Here is a 17,655-nt window from a genome sequence, read left to right on the forward strand (position 1 = left end):
ATGACCTAAACTTCGTGTTTCACTGTCGTTACGTTAATGAGTTCAATAAGTTTTAAATTTTTAAGACCTGAGCAAATACAGTGTGATGAAAAAAAGGTATTCATTGAAAGTTGTTAAAAATCTTTGACTTTTTGACTTTGATCGTTCAAATTTGACCAAGCAAACCACATTGAAAATTGAATTTTTATTGTTCCTACTTATTAAAAACACAATTATTAAAAATAATTTGTGAATCTGACAGGAGTAGCATGATCACTTTTAACAGGTGACAGAGTAGTAGGACGTTTTTATCGCGATAAACATTTTTGATTGGATGAAAGCAAGCGTTCTAATTGGCTGAACACGCACGTTTGATGTACGTGGGAATTAATCAGAAGTAAATCCTTCGTTGTAAGTTTTAATAAGCACAGGTGATAACATTTCATAATCTAATTCAAACATCCATCAGTTTTTTTTTTACTCGAATCATTAAATTAGATTATTATTAGATAACAATTGGCATTTTCGACTCGTTTGTGGATGTTTTCGTTTACCAAATAAATACCACCATAAACAATATAATATGTGACTGTTTCTTTAAAAAAAAATTATGCAACGAAAGCACAAGTTCAGAATCAAGTAAATAGTACTCCGGCAAAATTGCCGTGCCGCCGGGTGGAGGTGAGATAGTTAAATAATGAACATAACTTATCTAATTCTTTGGTGTCTTTATCAGAAATGTATATTTCACAGCATTAAAAATTAAAAAACCTTCTCGGTTTTCGAAATGTTTATTTACAACAAATGGTGAAAGTATTATTTATAATAGTGGTTTTCACATGGTATAACAAAAACGCGATTAATAGAAGTACATCCGAACTGTGTGGTGTCGAGAAGAGAAGGAAATTTGGACATTTTCTTCCTCAAGCTCTATTGATGTCTTGACAAATAATGCTTCAATGTGAACGACAACGGAAGCTTCTGGTGTCGCGCCTTCTTCAGCATCGGCTGCTACATGTTACTAAAGAAACTATCAAGTGGATAAACGTTAGATTATGTGAGCGATCTCTGTGAAATTTAGTAATGCCTAAATATCTTGCAGTGTCTTTATCCAACGGAATATTGCAGTGAGTAACGTCTTTAATTAACTTAACGTTAATTAGAGTGATCACTAAGTATTCCTAAATCATACACGACCACACCGTAACTGAAACTAATGCGTATTACCTGCAAAAATATTTCAATTGTCTGTCGCACATTTGTAGGCGCTACTTACAGAAACAGCTAGTTGATAATCGGAAACAAATCCAGCAAATGATAATGAACAACGTTTCAAAGAATTCGCCATAAAAATGAGTAAAACCTGTTTATTTCTGGCATCCCAGTTGTACCACGAACACTGGGCTAAAGTATCAAAGATTCCTTCCATCTGGAAATAATAAGAAAATGACGGACTACTATATTAATTTACTAATTGTACCTGATCAGAGATTTTCTGGCCGGATCGACAATACAGAACAGTGATAATGGTTGCGACAGTGGACAATACACCTAAGCGCAATTTCATAATAAGACTCGCATTTTCAAAAACCTAAAACGTTATTAATTTATTTGTTTCTGGATTACCATAAGTTGACGTACAAGCATGATGAAGAATACCAATGCGATGCAAGCAAGTACACCTATTACTGTAACTATCATGAATGTTAATTTCACAATTCCCAGCAGTTTCTTAAACACCCTGTAACAGTACTAGTGTGTAAAATATTTATGAATGTTTATTATCACCACACGTTAATATGATGACGTGGTGTTTGATGCAAGAAAGCAAAGTGTAGAAAATCTTATTTTGCCAGAGAATTTTTTCTCCAACCTTGAGTTTGTCATAATCGGGATGATCATCAGAAATTTGCAAAATCCGTTGATTAAGTAGGAAGATTTGCAAACTGAGTTCTTCTATCGCGTACAACATCGCTCCAGCGAGTTGTAGAGAAACGTAAAACCATACTGGTGCGGAACAAAAGAACAGCTGATTGTAGATTTTTGACCAAACACCCAAGTAGTGGTCAAAGGCGACTTCACAAACACTCCACTCGCGGTGATCGCCAAAAATTGGAAACATAATTGCACTGGAAAGCAACACAACCGCGTAAATCGAGAAATACATATAGTTTATTTGAGCAGATTTTTTCTTAATGGAATGTTGCGCTTCAGGACCGGCGCTGTCTGTCGGACAGAATGAACCGTTCGATTCGTTGTATGTCTTCAAAATCACATCTTCCACAAGAGCGACAGACACCATCGTCATTAACACCTATTTGCATATGTTAGACAAGCTGGACTTTTGAGTGACTTTACTTACAAATGCGAACATTAGAAGAGAAGGTCCGTACGTTGTGATCATATCTGTGCTGAAGTTGTTAACGATGAAACAAATCTGAAGCATGAAAGTCAACAAATAAAACAAGAAGAAAAACCCGCTGACGCATTTTGTAATTTTATGACAACCAAAATGAATGAATATTACTCCCAAATAGAGAAGTGGATTCTCATAGCCTAAAATTTGAGCACGATATAAGAAAGTAGACTTTTATTTTATGAAAATTTACCACTAGACCCAGTTACTTGAGACATTTTAATGGCAACTGAAAGCAACTGTATTGGTTTATGAAGATATTGATTTGCTCATAACGATAATCATTATGATCTAAACTTCGTGTTCCAATGTCATAACGCTAATGAGTTCAGTAAGTTTTAAATTTTTAAACAGAAGACAAGACCAGAGTAAATATAATTTAAGAATAAATTACAGATGACCTTAACCTATGTAAAAGTTTAACTACTGGCAAAAATGAATAACTAGGCAAAAATGAATAGGGAATTCCACAATTTTTCTTGGAAAGCACAATAATTGCCCCAATTCTCCCACATATTCTTAAACACAAGATAAATTTAAAATGCTACAGCTACTTGAAAAATTACATTTAATGTGTATATTGATATATTTCTAGGACATTTCATTACAAATTTTAAACTGTATTTATAAAAAATTCAAAAAAGGAAAAATTTCCTATTCATTTTTGCCTAGTTTATAATTTAAGAATAAATTACAGATGACCTACTGAAAAGTAATGGCAATGAAATATAAAGAAAATAGTGAGAAAAACTGGTAAACAACAATACTTATTCAAATTCAGGAAAAATGTAAAAGAATATAAAGAAAATTAATAAAGCCTGAAATTGTGCAGGCGAATTTTATCCTGTTTCAAAATAATTTCCATCGCAAACGTATTCCTGAATAGCATTTTTATTCGAAAATTACTTTAAATCCGATGATGAAACAAAATATTCAATATACATAATGTTAAACAATATACTTGAAATATAATTCATAGACAATTGGTTCACAGTTCTCGTAGTGAGGGTCATTTACCCGAGAAGCATCATACCTCCCCAGAAGCATCATACCTCCCCAATATTTAATATACAGAACATAAAGTTTGGAATAAAATTCATAAGAGCGCTACGTTACGTTTGTAAGAAAATCGCTCGGATTTTATTTCGAAAAATGCCATCCTGTGACGCGCAATTTGTTTAAGTGACGTCATTAGTTTTTGCGCATTGACGTCATCACCAATTTTTTCAAATTAAAACCCCCACTTTTTTCTTCTCTTTCTGATAGACCTTCTTACATAACAATTTCTTTGAGAAAATGACAAATTTTATTACTTCGAAAGTTTAATTTAATTTTTAATGTAAATTTTGACGTACTTCTGTAAATCGCGTTTTTGTTATACATTTTTTTTTCTACTTGTAAGTCTTTTAAGAAGGGCGGGTTTGTCGCCCTTCCGGGGAGACATCTTTAATGTAATACTGGATCCTTGGGTAAACTAAAACAATTCATTCTCTGTACAATTGTTAAGCGACACAGACGTGTCCAGTATAATTAAAATATAATTTTTCTCTATTGACATGTTAATTGCATGGAAAACAACCCTCCAATCCAACATTCAAACATAAAAAGAGTGCAATTTTTTTATTAATATATTGTCCTTCGAGCCGGATTTGTGAGAAGTTCCCGATTTTTACACGGCAATATCGAACCAGAGTGTCTCGATACGCAAGAGAACCACGTGCAGAGAAGCATCAAGTTAGTCACCACGTTAGAATCAGTCAAAGCTCCAGATTCAGCAGCAGCAGTCCTGCACTCTCCATCTGGACATCATCGTCGTCAAAGATCAACGACCGACACAGAAAATGATAAAAACGGTGTTGCCGGTTGTATTTCTAACGTAGAATGCAGTGTTTGTGGAAATTTAGAATTGAGACAGACTATAGCATCGTTTCATGGAAAATTTTTGTCGTAACAAAATTGTTTTGGCAATTTTGGACTTTCCCTTTGACGGAAATTAAAATTATTTTTACACACTTAATAAATCATTTACTTTCTTACGAATATTAAAATTGTGATGGGAACAAAATGTCGAACAGACTCTGACAGAAAAAAAAGTTGCATTCCTGAATCAGTTAGTCCAACATGAAAAGAAAAAATCATAGCCAACCCTGTCCCAAAAAGATCGTGAATGCCTAATACATTGCAATTTTTTGAAGTGACAGAAAAATGATGCTCGAAATTCCGTGTCTCTAACTGTACATCAATTCGTTCTGGAGTTAAGACCGTTTGGACATGTCATAGCCACATACTGAATATTTTGTCTCATCATCTTATTTATAGTACAGTGGCCGGCAAAAAAAGTTAGACATCATTTAAATGTCAGTGTCATTAAAGCATTAATTACACATTTGGATTTTGATGTGACAGAAAAGTGATGGCTAGTTTTTATTGCCGGCCGTTGTACATACCGGGTGTCCCAGAACTGCCGCATGATATGTTAATAGCGTATTCTGGAGTGAAAATCAAGACTAAATTTGAAAGAAAAAATGTCGAGGGTCCTATAGTATCTATACTGTAAGCGATTTTCGCTGACCAATTATAAGACCATTGTTAATTGCTTTATTAGGTAAGCTCATTACTTTGTTTCATTTCCATGGATTTTCATAATACGATAATAGTATATTGTATATCAAGAGTTGAAAATGAAAGATTTCACACGAGTTTGCAGAATTGATTAAGCAAACGAGTGTGAAATCGAATTTTCAACACGTGGTATACACGATATTTTTCCGACGACCACAAAAAAAAACGCTAATATTCGGTATTCCTTCAAACTTCAAATATTATTCGACAGAGCTGCGGACAAAACATACATTGGTGGCCATGGTTACTACAACTGTGTGCAATGATTCATTGCGCACAGGCTAGAAGGTATCTGATTGGCTAACCAGTTTCATTGCACACGGGTTCGCTATTTGCATGCAATAGCCAACTTTCAATAATAATTATTTGTGCGAATTTACGCATTTTTCATAGTGGTCGTCGGAAAAACTCTTTGAATTATTTGGTCCGCTGTAATCGATTAATAAATTACATTGTGACGTTTCTTAACGTCATTTTGACAGTAATATTTTTTCATAAAATCCAAAAACAGTTTTGAAAATATTTATCGCTGCAGAGTACTATGATATGCTCATAGTTTATGGAGCATGTGGTGAAAATGCTTACGCAGCCGTAGAAGCTTACGCTGCACGTTTTCCTGCAAATGTATTTTTGCGTTTGGTGAATCGCGCTAGGAATACGGGGAAGTACAGTGGACCAGCTAAATTTATAAGAATTTTGAAAAATGTAAATGTAAGTTGTTCCCTAGCAACTAGTCGGATTACTTAATATACCTTAAAACAGGTTGAAAAAAGCTTCACACGATTGGTTAATTTCAATAGTTTACCATTTAAATACCCTACGGCCTTTGACATTTATTCTTTCAAATTTAGTCTTAATTTTCACTCCGGAATACGTTATTAAAATATCATGCCGCAGTTCTAGGACACCCGGTATATTATTTAACGAGTTCGTGTGTAAATTGGGCTCTTTATGGCACGACTAGACCAGTTTAAAACGCGAGTGCAACGAGGCCTTAATTGTGCATAAAATAGCGTATAATTATACGCACTGGGGATGCGGGGGTAAACTGGCTTTTATGGCCTTCGGCGTGTTTTTAGACCTTGTTATCACTCGGGCTCAAAATCACACCTCAGGCCATAAAAGCCTTCTTACGCCCTTAATACATAAATATTTATAACTAGTATATCTCTTTACATTTTTCGTGAGTTTAAATAAAGATTGTTAATGTACTACTGTGTTGTTATTGAACGATAATGACACAGTTTTCTGATACGTTATTAGAGAAATAATCCCCTAGGGCATTATCTTCAAATAACAGGCTCTAGGGCGTTATAAGGTCTTCGTTGCTTAGTTACGACCAAATTTTGACTGATTAATCAAATCATTATCAATCCAAAAACACACGAAACTAGTCGGACATTAAGTTTTAAAGGCATCACGGGTGCCGACCTCGCGCGTTATCAACTTTATAACACCCTTGATACCTTAATAACTATATTTATTAGTTTTTCTCACTATTTTTCTTTACATTTCACTGCCATTGCTTATCAGTATGTAGTTGAACTTTTGCATAGGTTAAGGTCATTTGTAGTTTATTCTTAAGTTACATTTGCTCTGATCTGGTCTTTTATTTAAAAATTTAAAGCTTTCTCATCTCATTAACGTTACGACATTGGAGGTCACTCATAATCGTTATCGTTATGAACAAATTCAGTCGAAATTTAATCGGCAATGTCCATGTCACTCGTTATATTACTACTGATTATTTCATTCACGATCGTTTTCGACCAATCTTAAGGCTTTATTTTTTGGATTATATTGACTATTTCCTTCGAAAAATTTAAGCCAATCAAAAAGCTCGAATATGTGAATTTTAGCCAATAGCGATCGAATAACAGCGAAAATCGCTATCATAAACATTATAACCAATCAAATTTTGTAATTTTTACTTTAGCAACCAATAAGACGATGATTTAGTGGAAATCACCATGGACATTACTCAACACACTGATTTCCGGAAATCACTCTAGAGAGATTTTCGGAAATTATATCACGCGGCCTTTCATTCATCAATACACACTTATTAATAATTTTATTTATGCGATTTTCTAGCTGAATCTATTTCGAGCCGTTTTGATTTCCAGAAATTATTATTTCTCCCTGTCTCGTTCTTTTAGCGCAAAAAGAACTCGACAGGTCGAAATAATTTCCGGAAATCAAAACGACTCTAGATTATACAGGGTGGTCCCGATATAACCTGCCAAAAAAATTCTGGGTCATTAGAAGGATCTAACAAGTCCAAAAAACCCCCCTTCGTTAGGTCCAAAATAATGGGGATAAATTAACCCCTATCCACACCCATTCGACGCTGCTGACCACAAAAATGCGTACCTACTCAGGAATTAATTGTTGGTGTTTGTAAGGATGACAGTATCTAAGCAACATAGGTGCCTGAATCGTTTATGACAAATCTCAAATCTGACAAACTAAATCAAATTAATGACATTTATTGAAAACGCTGTACACTGCGTGCGTTAATTCACCAGCTTATTTAGGTACAAAAGCTGATTTTGTAGACTGAGATGAATGAGTAATAAAATAATAAAGTGGTGTTCCTCAATGTGTAAATAAATGTATAGGTAGTGTGTGCAAAATTGTGGAAGAACTGTGTAATAAGAGTATCGTCTTAATTGTGGTTAAATAGCCAAAATAATGTATTGAATAAATTTATTTACACTTTACATATTCGTAACTCTAACTGAGAATATCTACTAACTAATGAAAGGTAAACTAGACTAGAAACATTATTTTATAATAAATGTTCTGTGTGCCTTCCGTTGGCATTTAAGCACATTTGAGTACGCTGGTACCAATTTCCATAAACAGAATTCAGCATTTCTGGGTTTTTACGAATCTGGTTCGCGGCGTCTGTTACGCGTTTCTGGAGTTGGCCTTTTGTATTTATTTCAACTTCGTATACCAAATCTTTCGTGTGGCCCCAAAAATTAAAATCCAGAGGGGTTAAATGGAGGATCGGGGACGCCATCGTATTGGAATCAGTCAGAACCAACCTCACATAAATGCAGATGTAGCTCCACAAAAGTACAACGAGACGGAAGGACTCCTTCAGGAAAACGCTCGCCGTATGGTAGCCATGCCGGTCTTGAATTACCACGTGTTTCGCCATAGAGTAAATGCAAATCGGCGTATTCTTGTTTCGTGAATTTCATAACTTTTTGAAGGATTCGCAAATTTAAAATTAAACTTGACAAATGTCATAGGTGTTGCAGGTACCGTTGCTAAAGAAATCGCAGCCAAGTAACCAGAATTACCTTTTTAAAACCGATTAACTCATTAGCGTACAGCCAATTTTGGCCAAATTTTCAATTATTTTTATCTCGAAAACGAAAAGACTTTTATTAGAAACTTTTTTTGTGTATGAGTTCTACTCATCGTCACCTATTACTGGATTTCTTCTGGCAGGTTATACCGGGACCACCCTGTATATGATAATACTGCACTAGTGCAATTATCGATAATTTGCACTAGTGCCAAATTTTCGCGTAGTCCTAATTAAAAAATCATTGGTATTAATTTTATATTATATTGACATGCGCTCGGGATATTACTAGTGATAATTCGATAATTCGTCAGTAGGTTTCCCAGATGTTTTCAATCCTATTGCTAAAGAAATAAAATAAATACTGTTGTCAAATGGTACTGTTTAATTCATGAAATAATCAACCGAATTACAAATCAATATCTGCATAATACACAAAAGATCTGAAACGCCAACAGCACATGGAGTTGCTTTCAGCTGCCAGTAAAATGTCTCAAGTAACTTGGTCTAGAGGTAAATTTTATTAAAAAAATAATTTACTTTCTTACAATGTATGTAACAAAAGTTTTGGGAATTTTTTTTAAATCTTATAAAACAAACTACAGTGTGGAATAAAATGATTTACATCTAGTTACCTTTGCATTACCCTTGTAAAAATACGAACTGCCGCTCAAAAAAAAATAGATTTATTGCGAAGGGATGACATGAATGCAAAGTAGAGATTGAAATTAAAAAGGACCTAACAAAAGCAAGTCACAGCTAATGTTGAAAGAGGCCACCAACGTTTGTTAATTCAATTTAGTAAATTGTAACAATTGTCAATTCGATTGATGACATTTATTGACAGAACTAATAGTTCGGCACTTCAAAAAAAAAAGTAGAGCGGTACAGGAAAATTTACATGTGCAAAAATTCCAAAGGTAACTAGATGTAAATCATTTTATTCCACACTGTATGATTGTCTTATTTAAATTTATATTACAAAAAACGATTCAGCGAAGATTTAACAATAATTATGATTTATCACATAGCCGCTAATCTGCCATGGATTTCAGTGGTTCTCAATTTGGTGCGAATGCCTCTCATCAGCTTTTGGACGGTAAGTTCTTCCGCAGTTCTTCATTTTGCCTTTCCACCCACCGTTGTAAACTTTTCTACTGAGTAAAGCCGAAAACTCGTCTATAGGACACGCCTGAGGAACATTCGGGGAATTATCCCCTCTAGGTATACAGGGTTTCTCAAAATTCGCGAATTCCAAATTCAGAGCGTTGTAGAGGATCACTTCAGTGGTCCAAATATGGAAATAAAAAAAAATCGGGACTCCCCCCCACAAAGATACATTGGTCTGAATGTGCACTCTTTGAAATGCGTTTTCTTCAAATACAGGTTGAAAAGTTCAGTGTTGACTGTTATTTATGGTGTAGATGATTGTGGAAAACAATAACGTAAAACATTTTTTTGAAGAATAGCTTTACTTTGGAGTAAACAAATTTAAACTTTATAATTTTCCTTAAAAATGGAACGGCAACGTAGCTACATACCGGGACATTTTTTTAACTCTGAACATAGTCCATACTTATTCCCTATGTTCAATTTTAAAAAACACAGATCAATGCATTGTGAGTTGCTATGCAACTAACTATACCGAACACCAGAGATTTTGAAATAATGTTAAAAATTGTTCTGATTGATGGAATTGGTCTATCATGTGTTGCATTGGAAATGTAACGCACATTTCTAATGCTCTGATTGGCATAGAATAACTGCATTATGTGTATTTTTTCTTCAAACAACTTGACCATTTTGTTAAAGTGTCAAGTACTTATTTTCGTTGCCTTGGTTACGTGATTACATACATGCATTGACCTGTGTTTTTTAAAACTGAACATACGGAATAAGTATGGGCTATGTTCAGAGTTAAAAAAATGTCCCGGTAATAGATATTTACGAACCAAGTGCGGGAAGACGATGTTCCCGCATGAGCGCATTTTTTAAAGCACGAGCGACGAAGGAGCGAGTGCCTTTAATTAAAGCGCGAATGAACGGAAGATGTCTTCACGCAAGTGGTTCGTACAATATTTTTTGTACGAAAATTAAATTATTTTTTTTTTGTTTTAATATATTAAACATAAACGAACATAAAACCAAGTAGGCAGTGATCTTTGGTTGTTGGAAACAATTGCTTCACTTGATATTTCAATTTTTGCAATAATTTGTGAATTTTGTAGGAACAATTTTCAACGATTATAAATCTTACCGTAATTTTTTAATGGAGGAAAACCCAGGGAAGTTGTATTTTATGACCTAAATTTTATTATTATCAAGACAGATTTTTTTTTGAATGCCTCAAAGGGCCAGTGTTTTTTGCAATTTTTACATTCGAGTCGACCGGGAAGCACTCGTTTCGGAGCGAGCGTTGGATGTTGGAAGCGTTGCTTTCAAGGCTATGAGTACAAAAAATAGTATTTTGTCACTGTGGATATGAAGGCTGCTGTGTATTGAACAAAATTAAAGTGCCTATATCTTCTTCAGGAAGAGCGAATTTTGTTTTCCAAGTATTTTTCAAACTCCACTGGGTCCTTCCCTACCACGCTCTGAATTCGGAATTAGCGAATTTTGGGACACCCTGTATATGGGATATTTTGCTGCTTTAACCAATCTTGGGTTGTTCTCGCATCATGGCACGATGCCAGATTCGGCCAGAACATAATATTGTCATTAACACGATGCTTTCTAAATATTAAATAATGATTTCTGGTAATTTCCCTCTTGATGGTCGTATAGGATGCGTGAAATCTTCGCCCTAATCTTCCCGTTGAAACACTCTTTATATTTTTTGCACTCAACCAAGTTCTAAAGTCTTGGATGATTCAAAACTCGAGGACGGCCCGTTTTGGGAAGATTCATACACAGCAAACCTTCCTCACATTCCCTAATGAGGTGGTAAACTTTGGTTTCTATAAATGGCGACAATAGCACGTTTGAGCATTTAGCCAACCAAGTTGTAAATTCCCTTTTGCAATTCTAGCTTGTAAGAAATTTTGTAAATCTTTGTCAACACAAATGTATTGTTAAACTCTAGGGGAAACTTGAAAGATTTGTCATATCCAATGGTAAGTTGATTACTTTATTTTTAATTGGAAAAAAATAATACGAAAAATTTTCCCACAACTTTTGTTACATATAAGCCTATTTTTTAATCAAAGAAGCACGACCTGTTGATTTAGGTTTGTACGAGTAAATATAACATTTTACCAAATTTAGGGAATTTAATGATATCTATTGGCTATACCAGCCAACGTCTGTCATTTTTAATGTCCTTGAAAGTACGCAAACTCGCAAAATTTGAACGTGTTATTAAAAATGCCTCGCAAAGTAAGACATTTATTAAACTCTCAAATTAGTTGTTATTAGTTTTTATTAACTTTATTAACATGCTGCTCTACTAATATCTCTAATAACCTCAGTTTTTATATGATGAGACTTTTCACCCTATGTCAAAAGTGTAGGTACAATGTTGTCAGCTCTATTTTGGGTGTAAATTGCAGTGTTGTGGTACTTTGATTAAAAAATGGACTATACGTTATACGAGTAGTGCTCAAATTTTAGGTTATGATGATTCATTTCTTTACTTGTGAAAAATATTTATTTACTTTGGTTATCAGAAAATTCCAAAATGCATTAACGGGTTTTTATTTATATTATATTTGTTAGCCTTCCTTCTTCAAATCAGATGGAATTCTACCGCACAATTTCAGGCTTTTTGGATTTTCTTTCTCTTTTTTTACATTTTTGCTGAGCTTAAAGAAATATTGTTATTTATCAGTTTTTATCACTATGTTCTTTATATTTCACTGCCATTACTTGCCAGTAGTAAAACTTTTACACAGGTTAAGGTCATTTGTAGCTTATTCCTAAGGCATATTTGTTCTGGTCTGGTCTTCTATTTAAAAATTTAACACCTCCTGAACTCATTAAATCACAAAGTTGAGGTCATGATCATTATCGTCATGAGCAAATCAATATCTGCTAAATACATAAAAGATCTGAAACGCCAACTGCAAATAAAGTTGCTTTCAGTTGCCAGTAAAATGCCTCAAGTAACTGGGTCTAGTGGTAATTTTTTCTAACAAATGGATCTAGTTTGTCATATCTTGTTCAAATTTTAGCCTATGATGATCCATTTCTTTATTTGGGGAAATTATTTATTCACTTTGGTTATCATAAAATTGCCAAATGGGTTTCGGGGTTTTTCTTTATGTTTTATTCGTGCACTTTCCTGCTTCAGATTTGCTTCATCGTTAACAACTTCAGCACAGATATGATCACAACGTACGGACCGTTTCTTCTGATGTTTACCAATGTAAGTAAGGACGCTCAAAGGTCCAAGTTGTCTAACATGTCTAAATAGGTGTTGATGGTGATGGCGTCTGCTATCGTTATGGAAGATGTGATTTTGAAGACAGTTGATGAATCGATTAGTTCATTCTGGTCGACAGATAGCGTCAATCCTGAAGTGCAACATTCCATTAAGAAAAAATCGGCTCAAATAAACAATATGTATTTCTCGATTTACGCCTTTTTGTTGGTCTCCAGTACAAGTATGTTTCCAATTTTTGGTGATCACCGCGAGTGGAATGTTTGTGAAGTCGTCTTTGACTACTACTTTGGAGTTTACTCAAAAATCTTCAATCAGCTGTTCTTTTGGTCTTCACCAGTAATATGTTACGTATCACTACGATTCACTGGAGCCTTGTTGTACGGAATAGAGGGACTCAGTTTCCAAATCTTCTTAATTAATCAACGGATTTTGCAAGTTTCTGATGATCATCCCGATTATGACAAACTCAAAGTTGGACAAAACATTCTCTGGCAAAATAAGATTTATCACACTTTGCTTTCTTGCATCAAACATCACATCGCTGTAGTAACGTGTGGTGACGATAAACAGTCACAATGATTTTACACACTATTATGCTTACAGGGTGTTTAAGAAAATGCTGGGAATAGTGAAATCAGTATTCATCATAGTTATGACAACAGGTGTACTTGCTTCCATCGCAGTGGTATTCTTCGTCATGAATGTACACCGACTTATGGCAATTGGTAATCCAAAAGCAACTAAATTTATAATGATATTTCAGGTTTTTGAAAATGGGAGTATCATAATGAAATTGCGTTTATGTATATTGTCCATTGGCGTAATTATAATCATTTTTCTTTATTGTCTAGCCGGCCAGAAAATCGCTGATCAGGTACAATTTGTAGATTTATATCGGAGTCCGTCATTTTTTTATTATTTCCAGATGGAAGGAATCTTTGATACTTTAGCCCAATGTTCGTGGTACAACTGGGATTCCAAAAATAAACAGATTTTACTCATTTTTATGGCGAATTCTTTGAAACCGTGTTCATTAGCATTTGCTGGATACGTTGCCGACTATCAACAAGCTGTTTCTGTAAGTAGCTGTAACAAATTTACAAAAGACAATTTAAATATTCTTGCAGACAATGCGCACAAGTTTCAGTTACGGAGTGGTTGTGTATAATTTAGGAATACTTAGTGACCACTCCAATTAACATTAAGTTAACTAAAGACGTCGCTCACTGCAATATCCAATATTCCACTGCAAAATATTTAGTCATACATTAATTGTCACAGAGATAACTCACATAATTTGGCGTTTATGCACTTGATAGTTTCTTTAGTAGCGTGTGGCAGCAGCTACTAAAGAACAACATAATGTTCGTCTCAAAAAACATTGTACGAACTTCGATGCGAGAAGAAGTATTCGGCACATTCGCGCAAATAAAGCACTCGGTCCTTCGTCGCTCGTGCCTCAAATAATGCGCTTATGCGCGAAAAATATCTTGTAGCACTCATTTCGTAAATAAATATTGCACCAGGACGAACTTTTACTGCGCAATTTTAGGCTATTTGAATTTTATCTATGTTTTTTTACTTTTTTCCTGAGCTTAAAGGAATATTGTTATGTACCAGTTTTTCGCTCAATTTTTTTTACTGCTAATAGTTAAGATTTTACACAGGTTAAGGTCAATTCTAGTTTACTCTTAAGTTATATTTGCTGTGGTCTGGTCTACTTATTATAAATTTAAAACTAACTGAACTCATTAATGTTACGACGTTAAAGTAAGTACGACGTTTAGGTCATAATCATTATCGTAATGAGCAAATCAATATTTGCTAAATACATAAAAGTTGGTATTTACCAACAGCAAATAGAATTGCTTTCAGTTGCCAGTAAAATGTCTCGAGTACGACTTGCAACGTCAAAATGGCGGCTCCCGCAATCAAAATTTAACACACAGGGCGACCAGCAGGACTACTTCTTTCCCACAATTTCTTCTCTTGGCCAGATTCACTTCTAAGAATTTCACCATCAAGATTTTCTTCGAAAAATCCACCAGCACCACCTCGAGGATCCCCACCAGAGTAGCGCACCAGCCAGGGAGGAGGCGAGCCTCGTCCCCAACTGAGCTCCGGTAGGCTGCCGCAACACCCAGCAAAGATTTTGTACGCCCCCCCCCCAGATCACCTCTCGGCCCCACTGAACCACCGGATTGTCGAGTGAGGAGTGGTCCGTACAACCCCCGTGTAGCACCTTGCGAGGTGCAGGAGTTAGGCAAGCCCCCTGTAGCTGGTGACAATAAATGTAGATTGTCCACGGAATTTTATGTGTTGCTTTCTCCTGTCCCGCTCTCTGATCCGGACAACCAGAGTTTGTTTGCGGTCGGCCTTTTAAGCCGCAGCTTTTAGTAAAAAAAAACTCCAGAAAGTGAAAATGGAAGCAACGCAATAAGTAAATAACAATGCAGTTGCTATTGTTACATCATACGTAACTTGAATTGCACGCGATTCGCGTGAATGAAAGAGATTTTTGCTGTTGACGAAGGACGGGTAGGCGCTTTAGTACCATAGTACCATGGCATAAAATAAACCCCGACTTGCTACCAAAGACTGTTCTGCAGCTTTCAGTAAAAAAAAGACTCCAGAAAGTAAAAATGAAAATGGCAGCCATGCAATATGCAATTAAAAACTACATTATGTTGTTGTCATCTTACATCATATGTATTGAAACGTTTCGACTTTTGCACCATCCTGGTGCAACCCTCGTGGTGGCTTCTATGTGATTTTTTCTTCCTTATTTGGTGTATTGCCGGTTGCTGCTTTCCTTCGGATGGTATTTTAGCGTAAAAATTCGAAACAAAAATAATGGGGACAGAAATATTTATTGATCCTACATTGCGTTTTGTTTATAGTTTAATTTAATTAAGTTCTACGAGAGGCCGTATCGTCGGAAGGATTTCAAAATGGAATTAACACGATTCAACACACTTCACTTAAATTTTATTTAACAAATAATCCTGTGTGGTGGCGTTTGGTCCCAACAAATGGTATAAATAAATAAATAAATTTAATAACAGACGTTGATGAACATTTGACTCAATGAGAATTAAGTTGCTGCCCGTGAATTTACATACCTAAGACGAATAAATACACAGAATCTTTACTACGTGAACAGCATTATTAGAAACTGAGATGTGAACTATGTGCTTTGGTTTAGATTTGCATTGTCTCTCCAATTAAATTGAACTCGATGCGATATCCCTGGAACCTCGCAGTCCAGCCTGGCCTAATTCGGGCAAGAAAAAATAAAAGGGCTAATTTTGTGCTCTTACGCCGAATCACAGCTAATTGAGTGCGACGGACACTGGCGGTAGCTTCCCGGACTTCGAGAGCCCCAAGGCTCCCAAGGCACGAATAATAATGAATAAATAGTTATAAACCATTCACGATTATTTCAAATTAGGACTATCTATAAAAATCTGACATTTTAGTTTGCAGTATTGTGATTTGTCTTAATAAATCTATTTTAGGTTATAATTCAACCGAACGCTGCTCCCAAGTTGTTACATTTTTTAAATAATTGAACGCATTAGGAACAATAATCGTAAAATTGTAATTGAAATGAAACATACATATTTGTAGGGCAGTTCTGGGTAAATTTTTATTAACTAAATTAATGACAGAACTGACAACAATGCGAATATTTAAAAACGAAACGTCATATGACAGGACCTGACGCCAATCTAACAAAAAAATATCGCGGCCTCCTGCGTGTTTAAAATAATCGTGAACGGCATATATTTGTATATCAAGGATGCGAAATCGTACTTTGACGAACCGAGAGAAAAACTGTCGTCAAGGCCGCTTTGTGGCCGAGACAAGACAATCTCGAGGTCGTCAAAGGATTTCGTAGCCAAGGTCTATACAACATTTTGTGTGAAACCCGAAAATTTGTAATTATAAAATGAACAAGTAAAATTTTCTTCACTGTCAATAAAAAATAAAGTCGGCCTACATGTCGCTATGGAAACGACATAAATGAAAAATTCACTTTGAGGAAAATTGCAAAAATGTCCGAAGAAAATTACGATGTTTCAGTTCCGTGTACTCATCCAGAGTTAAAAAAATATTATAAATTGTGCAGTGTCGCATTTGAAACCTGAAAAATCGAAACGGCAATATGAAAAATGTTACAGTGACTTTGAGACTGATGTAACAAGAAGAATGTGAAAACCGTGTCGGATAATGTTGTACTGGCTTACCTATTTAGTGGAATTTATTTATTGTGGAAGGTAAATGTTAAGTTCTGTTATGCTAGGTTGTATCATCTGTTCCTTTTTAGGTTATTTTAATCGTGGAAATATCAGGAGCCGTGCAAAGACACAAATAAAGCAAAATGTCTGTTGATGACATTCAGGAAATGTTACGAGATATTTCTCTTTTTGATCGGTGAAAAATTAACCAAAATTATCCTAAATCACATGTGTATGTTTCATATAGATGATAAATCGATAATGGGGATCTTTCTTATCGACTCCTCAACCTCATGCAGCTGTCTCATTTGAAATTGGCGGAAATTTCAAACCGGATGAAAATTCTGTACTAATAGTGGCCGTTCCTGACAGAAAATCAAACTTTAACAGTAACCAATCCAGATTTTGTAAGATTACACCGGAAATATGCAGATAGATATGTTGTAATTGTAATAATAAATAAATATAAAAATGACTTTTACTTTTACGGCCGTCGTCAAGGCAACGGCTGCGAAATTCAATTTCGCGGCCTGTTGTACGCACGCGAAGTGCTCATTTCGCGTACGGTTGCACACAAAATATTTTACAATGATTTTAAAATAGATTTCCTTGGCGAGAATGCGTTTTCCCAATGAGTGAATGCAAGAAGATCATATTTTTCGCGATAAAGAATTTAATTCACAATTCTAGAGAG

The 17,655-nt window shown here is 35.1% G+C and overlaps 1 protein-coding gene across 1 annotated transcript; it reads right to left on the reverse strand.

The window, feature by feature from the left end:
• Window positions 1–774: 774 nt before the first annotated feature.
• On the reverse strand, window positions 775–2,606 carry LOC138137298 (uncharacterized). Its single transcript, XM_069056612.1, has 6 exons — window positions 2,342–2,606; window positions 1,773–2,293; window positions 1,621–1,720; window positions 1,460–1,570; window positions 1,256–1,408; window positions 775–1,206 (listed from the first exon to the last, which is right to left on the reverse strand). Exons 1-6 carry the CDS (start codon window positions 2,423–2,425, stop codon window positions 1,135–1,137), a joined length of 1,041 nt encoding a protein of 346 aa, XP_068912713.1. The 5' UTR covers window positions 2,426–2,606; the 3' UTR covers window positions 775–1,134.
• Between the last annotated feature and the right edge of the window lie 15,049 nt (window positions 2,607–17,655).

The sequence above is a fragment of the Tenebrio molitor genome, chromosome 8 (genome assembly GCF_963966145.1).
Source record: "Tenebrio molitor chromosome 8, icTenMoli1.1, whole genome shotgun sequence".
Lineage (NCBI taxonomy): Eukaryota > Metazoa > Arthropoda > Insecta > Coleoptera > Tenebrionidae > Tenebrio > Tenebrio molitor.